We start from the raw sequence: 10408 nt of genomic DNA on the forward strand, positions 1-10408 counted from the left end.
TTGTGTTACAAAGCGTTTGCGGGCTATGTAAGGAAACTGGATTCGAAGTACGTGCCTTCTCTGAATGTTTATCACTGTAAATGACACGGCTGTGTAAAAAGCAGTGGCACAAATATCCAGTCGAATAATGATCAGACTTCTAAGTGGTGCAACGATTCGTAATTGGCTTTTAAAGTTCATAAATGCATAATTGGCAACATCTCAAAACACAAAAACTTAAAAACTTATCACCCTGTAACTACAATATCAATGAACCGTAGTTGGAGTGAGATATCTGGGTGTAAGCAAGTGAGGGGGATATCGAATAGCCGGCCGCTGTGGCCGAGCGGTTCTAGGCGATTCAGTCTGAAACCGCGCTGCTGCTATGGTCGCAGGTTCGAATCCTGCCTCGGGCACGGATGTGTATGATGTCCTTAGTTTAGTTAGGTTTAAGTAGTTCTAAGTCTAGGGGACTGATGACCTCAGATGTTGAGTCCCATAGTGATCAGAGCCGTTTGAACCATTTCGATATTGAATAGAATAAACACACAGGCACAGTCGTGAATATCATACTGGGAAAATGCGATAACTCTACGAGAGAGATTGCATACAAACCTCTCGAACGACACATACCAGAATAAAGCTCAAGAGTGTGGGACCCATACGAAACAGGACGATCGAGGGGGGGGGGGGGGCAAAAAGATACAAAAAGGGCAGCGTGAAAGGTCAAAGTTTTGTTTAACCACGAAAGAGCGTCACCGAAATACCGAAGAACCTGAACTGAAGGACACTTGAAAGACGTCAACACTAAAACCTAGTTACAAAGTTTCAAGGGCCACTTTTTAATGAAGAATCTAGGAATATATTACAGTCAACTACGTATAGTTCTCGTAGAGACACGAAATTAAGACTAATTACAGCGTGCACAGAGAAATATAATTAGTCATCGTAGCCGCGGTCTATACTCGAATCAAACTAGACGAAACCGTTATATGTTGTACGATGCGATGCATTTTGTGCCGTGCACTTCACAGTAGTTTTCTGAGCACGCATGTAGATTTGTCCGATGTTACAATGTAAACTATTCAACCGTGTCTCACTACATACATCGGATCAGGCTGTATCGAGTTAACGGAAGAGTGAAGATCGATGACACCATAGCGGTGTTGTCAAAACTTCCCAATACGTACGAAAATTGTGTACTTACAAGACTGTCGAGAAGCATTTGTGTACTGCGTTAAGGAATTGGATTCGAAACAAATGTCCTCTCTAAATGTGAACTGTTATTACTGTTAGTGTTACGGCTACTATTTGCAACTTCCTACGTGGATCGGCCAGAGTATCACAGCCTTACGACAAATATTTCATAGCTTTAAGAGTAATGTGTGGTACGTAAATGGCCAATATTTCTGAACTCTAAATAAATAACGGTTAAAAAGTCAATATTTTGTCAACAGTTTACGGACGCTAGGAAATACACTAAAACATAAACGGCATTGTGAGATATTTTATTGCGTGAGGATGACATTGCAAAGAATCTGAGAGTTCTAATCGAGTTCTGCTACTTCCATTTTCATATTTATCGATGACAATAATATGAATGTTTCTATCGAATGTGTTCTTTCAGAACTTGCGCTACCTGATGTACAACGTTAAGCGGTCAGTTATTAGTCATTTCATGATCGTAAACTGGAATCGACGCTAGATCTATGTAAAGCGGCAGCCTTCGCGGACAGAACGAGATTGCTTGCCGCTATAAACTAGTACCTGACTCTGCATGTTGGCTGCCGTTACTGTTGGAGAATGAATAATTCGCAGAATCAGGGGCCTTTCTCATTTTCCTATGAGACTGAGCGCGGTGACGAAGGAGGTGAGGTCCCACTACAATGTACCTAAGGCAATTAGCTCACTTCGAAGTCAAAGTTGCCACACAGATCTTACGAAGAAATTGGCTAGCCGTCATAGTCTCACAATAATTTCATCACTCAGGATATCAAAACTCATATTTAAAATAACAAAAGAATTTGAATTTTGTTTAAATAGAAGTGTCTATTGGTAAGTTATCAAAGACGGCGTGTTCATTATTTCCATTTGTAGAGGAATGTAAGTTATCTGAAAAAAATCATGCAATTCAGCTTTTTAGAGTCACGCTGACTGGCGACATTGGAGAAAAATAGCAATGCCAACATTGTATTCGCCGCTTTAGGGGATTCATAGCCATCAGTATGAAACTGCTCAACTTATGAAGCCATACAATATGCATCATAGGTCATCGAAGTCGTCAACATGTCACTACACATGTGGTTCTATTCAGGTTTGTACATTTACTTTAACTGTACAGTTTTGACTATATACAACGTATTTAGGTAATAAGATAATTAATTACAAGGGGATACTTTACTAAAGAAACGTACTGTGATCATAATTAATGGAACATTTCAGGACCTATTTTGCCTGCGTTGCGTTGGAAATGTTGATAGTAGCAACGGGAAATTCGTTTCAAAATCAGCAGACAAATTCCCTCGATCTTTCTCGCTTATTTATTTATATGCTCCTCCGTAAATGTAAACTGATGAAACGATATACTTTACCAACATTTCTGCGAAAGTGAAAAAGAAACTTGTCATACAAGGTTTTCGATAAATATATTTTTATATATCTATCTGCTGCACATAAATCAAAATTTATACGGAATCCTCCTCTATGCACTCACAGCTTTCTTATTGCGGAGAAAATAAATATTTTCCCCTTTTATTATCATTTTTATATCGATTTATTGATTTCCACTAATTGAAATCGATTTAAAAGCTCAATAGGCTTCACCTTCAGCCACATAGTTCCTTAATCGATGTGTTATATACCCTAAAATGGATCTGATAAGCATAAAGCAGCATTTATCTGTACTCTGGAGAGTAAGGCTACATCGCAACTGGGCAGCGCTATGGAAGCAACATCAAGTACAGATCTTAATAAAAGACACTGAAAACGGATGATATTTTGCTGCTCTCCTACAATTTACAATTTTCTAAATTTTCTTTTTAATTCATTATTATTTTAATTTGTTCAGTTTGAATAAAAATCTGTGCTATAAATAAAGTATGTACGTAAATTGGAATAATTTCTGTTGTTATAAGGCGAAAATTGTAAAATTTACGACCTCTTAAAATTGTAAGCAACAGATCTTTAACTGTGCAATAAACGAAATGTAAAAGAATTCATTGCTTCTTGAGCTCTACCAGTTTCCTATTTGTAACGAACACGATTTGGTGTTAACAGAACTGTCGAGAAAAGACTGCTGCATAAATTATTTTGACAGAATATTAAGCTTTCTTTACTCGGTAAATTTATAAAATAATTAACATATTAAATGTGAGTGCTTAGGCTACTTCGTATAGGTAGTTACGGCTACGTGCATCAGACACACGCGATTGTCTGCCGCGGGCCGCGACCCAGCGCCACCTGAGTTCAATTTCCACATGCAAACTGTCGGCTCTTGGCTTTGCCTATCCGTGAGATTCAGCGTAAGTCTCCGTACGGCCGATATTACGCTTTCGGCGCTCGAGACACTGATTCAAATGGTTCAAATGCCTCTAAGCACTATGGAACTTAACATCTGAGGTCATCAGTCCCCTAGACTTAGAACTATTTAAACCTAACTAACCTAAGGACATCACCCACATCCCTGCCCGACGCAGGATTCGAACCTGCGACCGTAGCAGCAGCGCGGTTCCGGACTGAAGCGCCTAGAACCGCTCGGCCACAGCGGCGGGCTCGATACACTGAACATTCATCCTTCTCATCGGCAATAGAAAATTCTAAATGAACACATAGAACTGGGGAAATAGAGCGAGTAAGCGAGGATACAAGTTATACGGAGTACGGAGGCAAAAACGCCTGTCTGTAAATATATACTGGTAATAAGACTGCTACTGCGCGCCAAATATTCAAGATTATGAGAAATTTGCCGATGACCTATTGTTCATTCAATTTCTAGTGTCATATGAAATTCGAACAGAAACATATTTTGAGATTGACACCTGGGAATTAGTGGTTGTGCCCCTCAAATCAGCTATGCCTAGTTGCCGAAGTCCTAAGAGCTCGCATGTCATGAGATATGTATTAAACTTCTTGTCAAAATATTAAAACCGTTAGCGCAATGTTTTTATCTTTGTCGCTATTCAATTATTCCCACGTAACAATTAATTGCAGTTCATCAATTCAGATATAGGGTCGTTTAGTTACCCATATATCATACACGGGCTGGCTTTCTATTGTCAGCTACTTCAAAGATTCGACATCTAAATCAAAATATAAAGAAAGACAGCAAAAATTTACTTGAAAAATTTTCACACGGCAAATTGTAAATAATAATGGTGTAGTATTTGTCTTATAGAAAAATCACATATCGAACAACATAAAACAACAGGAAAAAAATTAGTGTCGACGCATATGGTCTGCATCGCTTAAAATGGAACTGATATGTACATACAATAAGGTTCCTGTACAATAATTTTCTTCAGGAAATAAAAGTAGTGAGCTGGGCTGTCCATACAAGTTATCAGCCTCAGCTACCAACGTTATTCTGGAAAACAGATTTATTGGTAAACATTTTGCAAAAGCTTTCTGTTATGAAAATTCGAACTATTCGTTTCTACTTTTGACTCCAGCAATCACCATTTACGCTCTAAAAGCCTCGATAGAGCAAGTCCTGTTTTTCTGTCTACAGTATTCAATAATATCCTGGTCTATGAACTTCTTACATACAAAAAATACGAGGATGGTGTTTCTTAAATCTCGTATTTTTACGTATGTCACGACTACGTCTTTGTCCTTCAAGTAGCGCCAAAATAAAGTACCTCATTTTTTATTACATCATTAATACAACTCAGTAACGAATTTGCTACTGCTGATACTACATGTATGACGATTATACTAAAAGTCGTATTAATTTTTAATAACAAAATTCTTTCACCTGATACAAACGTATAAGAGGCAGTAGTTTTCTTAATCGTTCAATTTTTGAGACTTTAGGAATTTCTTCGTATTTAATGTCTAATTTCTAAATGTTGAGATTGCAATACAATTTTCCTATAATTTGATGGGATTTTAAATGTGATTTGGTTTACTTTTTGCTTGTATTATCACATACAGGTAGAAATTAAAGTTTCATGCGTGCAGAAATTTTAATTTACATTCCTGGCAAGTCAATAGGTGAAGGTTGCGTCACATATATTAGTGGCATGGGGTCCAAGAACATACTCTATCAATCAAATACGTTATAACAGCATGACTTGTAGCAAATCCCTCTCGGAGGGACGAAAAAACGTCCTCAGTGCTTTACAGTATGTTTCCAGGAAAAATCATAGTTTTTGGCAACGTGAAGTGAAAAGAATAATTATTTAGCTTTCGTAATGGAAATATGTTTTTCTCTCCTTCATTTTATTAAAGAACTCTCCAGTTAACCACTGACTGTATCTTAGGTGCAAAATACTTATACAAGACATTATATCAAAATTTCAAGGCGCATACAACGTAATTAAAACCAGTTTCATACAGGTGATTCTATTTTTTAGTGTAGGAATTCAGCCGATACCGGAAGCTATTTGTTTGGCAAAACAGAAATACACATATTTCGTTGATGAAATGTATTCAGTCATAGAGCACGGCCGAGATAAATATTGGATTTTAACAGCGATGGAATGTCGTCATTCTGAAAAACCTCAGAAGTGTTTTACAAATTAATAAAATTCTTCCTGAGGCGTAGTTGTACGATATGCGAACGCAGATTCATAGCACGGACCCTGTTACAAAAGATGACGGCGTGACGGAAGGATGAAGTCTGTGTTGCCTTCAGGTTATTCATAGCCGCGGCGCAAGAGCCGCTGTAAACTCGCGACAATGGCGACTGACAATATTTACTCGGCCTTATTAATAATGATGCGTGAAACGGCGTCGGCGAGCACCCTCCATACATCATTGTTGTGGAAGGGGCGTGACAACGGTTCGTTAGCGCCGGATTAGCCGACTGAGCGGAGCGCGGGCCGGTTGCAACAGATGCGCCACCTACAGCTGCGGCCGACAAGCACGCTTTCCGCAGCTATGTTCCGTCTTCACCAGGGGAGGCAGGCCAGCTCTGGAAACTGAAAACATCGGAACAATTAATCGAGCTCTGTGAGGGAATCGCTAGCTATCATGAGCGCCTCTATTTTCTATTGGATGGTGTCAGAACATAGGAAAGCTCTAACAGTGATTTGGAAAACTTAATACCGTTCTTCTACATATTCACCCTCTTTGAAACGAAAATATAAATTATCCCGTGACAAATGTACGGTTTGTAAATGTAATAATTTCAATATTATAGAACTATCAGAAGAGATTATATGTAGCTATTCCTATTGTTGGCTTCGAGATTTCGGGCGTGCCCAAGGTATGAAAATCTCAACAGCTGATGTTGCGGGAATGGTTTTCACATTTCCGTCCACTTATTTCACGTTCAGCTTTGATTGTGTATAGCTATGTGGTAGTGGTAGCTCAGACATGCGTTTGGACGACTTGCTACACCACCTAAGTTCTTCCGGGTGGCACCGGTTGTTCTTTAATTTGTATTTCAAAAAAGTTTGCAAGTCTATTAATAGAGAGTGGAGAGAAATCGGACACCATTAGTGTCTGAACTCGCGGCATGTCACGCGTGGCAATAAACTTGCATTCAAATGGGACAACTATAGCCGAACGGAATCTATTCGGCTAGCGATTCTCTCGATGTTTCCAAAATTAGTCTGTCTACGGTGTGGCGTTCGATTGGAAATTTGCTGTGACCTCGTTTCTGGAAACGGTTCACTTCCCAGTAGGCATATAACGCATATTTCTCGTCCACACTTTAGTGAGCGCTGTTGAATGGCTATGCGTACATTGAATCAGCTGACACGCTCTGACCTTCAGACGATTTTTCTTACACGAGATAGCGAGTGTTAAAAATAGTTTACGAGCAAACGGTGACACGACACTAATGCTAATAGCGTTTTTATGTCGAATGTACAAACTTCGAGAGCGATGGCAGTCACCCTAGAGTAACCGTGACGACATCGTCTTTAGACGAAGAGGTTTTAATGACAGAGATGAAGTGAGGAGTAGGTTAGAGACGGGAACGAATTTACAGTTCCGTATCAGGATGTCAGTAAGTGTCCTTTGTGCTGGTGTTTCTGTTATCGGGTCGGGAGATTCCTTTGGTTCCGTGTATCGTGTTTTAGTGGGGGCTGTTTACCTGTTCTTGGCTGCTGCGGCGCGGTCTCTCTGGCGCCGGTTCTTGAACCAGTTGCCCACTTGCGTGGGCGTGAGTCCGGTGGCCTGCGCCAGCTCGCGCTTCTTGGTGGGGTTGGGGTACGGGTCTTGCAGGTACCACTCGCGCAGCAGGCTCCGCGTGCGCTCCTTGAAGCAGTGCGTCTTCTGCTCGCCGTCCCAGATGGTCCTGGGCAGCGGGAACTTCTTGCGCACGCGGTACTTGTCGACGGGCCCCAGCGGGCGGCCGCGCAGCTTCTCCGCCTCTTGGTAGTGCGCCTCGAGCCACATGGCCTGCAGCTTGCCGTGGGACTCCCTGGCGAACTTGTGCTGCTCCAGGATGGCGTACAGGTCTCTGAAGTTGCCTGCGTGGAAGGACACGATGGCCCTGGCGCGCAGCACGGCCTCCGAGCGGTTGAGCGCGCCCATGTCCGGGTGCGCCACCGGCAGCGACCACAGGAAGCGCGCCAGCCTCTCGATGTCGCCCGACTCCTCGAGCGTCTCGCAGACGGCCGCCACCTGAGAGACGGTGAAGTTGAGCGTGGGCAGTGCGAAGAGCGGGCTGGGCACGAGCGGGGGCGGCGGTGGCGGCGGCGGCGGCGGTGGCGGCGGCACGGTGGGCCCCGGGGGCGGCGCGGCCAGCTGGTGGTGCTGCGCGGAGGCGGCGGCGGCGGCTGCGGCGGCGGCGGCGGCCGCGGCGGCGGCGGCGCTCAGTCCGCCCAGTCCCAGCGCCATGTCGCTACTGGCGCACGCCGCACGCCGCCGTCTGCCGCCCCGCCGCCTCGGCCGACGGGCGCCTCCCGTTGGCCGTCGCCATGGCGACGGCCAGCCAATCGCGCGCCGACCAGAATAATGGTGGGATCGTCGTCCGCCGGCCAACGAGCCGGTGGCTGAGCCGACGCCGGCGCCGGAGTGGGGGAAGCGACCGCATCCGTTACCTCTCCACTCTTTGTCAGTGCGCGCACTGTCACTAGGCGTCGCTATGCGGAAGTGCCGTTTGGTCGCTCTAAGGCGCTCCGCACACACCGAGGGCGGGGTTTCTCTAACATGGCGCCAAGATGACGTCGCTCGCGGGCCCGTGTCAAATAAAACGTCTCTCTCAGGATCCGCCGAGGTGACGGCTTCGTTCGCCGACACGTTGCCTCAAAATTACAGACACCATTTCTACGACTACATCTATGCTGCCCAAACAACCGGAGGTGTGTGGTCGGGGGTACATTTCGCACCAGTATCGTCCCCCTCCTTTCTTATTCCATCTTCGATCCGTATACTGGAAAAGGTGCCCCCCGTGTACGAGCTCGAATTATTGCGCTTTTGTAGCGGATATTATGCGAGATACACGGTACAGGAAACACTACGTGTCTCGAGTCACTTTGGAGTGTGAGCTCTAGAAATTTCGTAAGCCCCTCGGCAGTGCACAACATTCCCTTGAGCATTTCAATGACACTCTTAAACCAAAACACCTAGACGAATCGTGTAGTCTTCCGTCCTCGACGACTTGCGACGTCTATTCTCGCAATGTGTACCGAACATGCCGAACCACAGAACAGAAACGAGGGACGCAATAGTAATTGGTGAGGTTTATTATCGACAGTAATTACTTTCTTTTTGCTTCAATGGCGCTGGATGATGAAGAACTTCAGTTGTAAACTATTTTACTTTCAAGCACATACTAATTTTCCACTCAGCTGTGTTCATTGTTTACATAGTTTGCGTTCGATTTCGAAGTCTTTTATGGCTTCATCTTCAGGAACGTAGGCACAGTTATCGAAATGAAATACACCCTTAAGTATACCTCGTTGACTGACTGTTCTCAACAATGAAATCGCGTGAAAAATGGGACAAATTTTCCACCTTACGCTGACACCCCGTCCCTACGCAGATAGCCCGTGGTGTCTTTAATCATCATCAGACAATTGCTACGCCGAATCATTCGACACCTTCACTCAGAATTTCTTAAAAATCTCTGTTCTAACGAGCCTCCAATCTGTGTATAACGGCCTCTTGGACGGTGAGGCGAAATATCGTAGTTCATCAAGAGCCGACTGCAGTCGCTAACTACATCGTAACTACTTTTCATCTCGTAAGTTCTGACAGCATTTCGGTTGTAATTTAAGTTTCGTTATCTCATTACTTACAATGCGTATTCCAGTTAATTGAGTCGTAAAGCTACGCAATCCCACAGCGTCCCGTAGAAGATCCGAGATGTGAGGTCGAATGCCGTCGTGTTACTTCAGCATTTTGTGTATACAAATGCGCTACGAATATAGTATTATTTTTGGTCATTGTCAAGGAAAAGTTATCTGTAAGTAGTACATCGTCAGTTCTTGTCGCGTAACACCTGATCCCACGCAAGAGGCACCTGCTCCGTGAGACAGTGCACCCATAATTTTGATGCACGTTCCATCGATCTGCTTCATTACTGTAATCCGTGTACCGTTAATGAAAACTGTGGTGCCCTTAATAAGAGAAGCTCGCGAGAAGTTCTGCGTCCATACGTACACGATTATTCTGCAAACCACAGTGAGGTGAGTGATGAATTTCTACCAGATGGTAGTCTTTCTTTCCGTCTTATGTGTTTCTGGGGCGCGGGAAGAATGACTGCATAAATCGCTCTGTGAGCGATGTAATTAGCCTGAACTTACCTCCGCGGTTCCTACGGGAGGATACGTAGCGGACTGTAGTACTTTCCTATGTTCCTCACTTAAAACTGATTGTTCAAAATTTGTAACCAGTCTTTCTTGAAGCGTCTGTCAGTTCTTCTAGCCCGCCAAGGACAGACACCGAACTCGTTCGATTAAGATCTAAACAGTCACGGGTGACACGGAAGTTCTTCTTACTTGCAGAGAAATCCCACTAGGGCTCAGAACGCTGTTCCTCACGATCACATTGCTCGGCAAGAGATTCTTAATATCCAGAAAAAACATTAAACTGGTTGTTATAGATGATATTCTTTCCTATTTTTCTCTACAGTATCCGAATACAGTATCAGAAAATAATGAAGAACAGTGGTGGAACTTTGAATGATATCTCAACTAGGGAACGGACTACTGTCGCCGCGTGTGGGATGGCGTCTGCTTGTCTTTATGCCGTCAACAAGTTTCCGGACATGTATCCACAGGATGCGACACATAAGCTTTGAGATGTAATTCTG

At 43.6% G+C, this 10408-nt stretch overlaps 1 protein-coding gene across 1 annotated transcript in view; it reads right to left on the reverse strand.

The window, feature by feature from the left end:
• Positions 1-7851, reverse strand: part of LOC126249513 (homeobox protein SIX6-like) — a gene marked incomplete at its 5' end in the record, with an annotated part of 369292 nt that extends 361441 nt beyond the window's left edge. Inside the window, one exon of the mRNA XM_049951165.1 lies at positions 7241-7851. Coding sequence (XP_049807122.1) covers positions 7241-7851 — 611 coding nt within the window. The remainder of the gene's footprint in view (positions 1-7240) is intronic.
• Positions 7852-10408: the final 2557 nt, after the last annotated feature.

This window comes from Schistocerca nitens, chromosome 3 (genome assembly GCF_023898315.1).
Source record: "Schistocerca nitens isolate TAMUIC-IGC-003100 chromosome 3, iqSchNite1.1, whole genome shotgun sequence".
Taxonomy (NCBI): Eukaryota; Metazoa; Arthropoda; class Insecta; order Orthoptera; family Acrididae; genus Schistocerca; species Schistocerca nitens.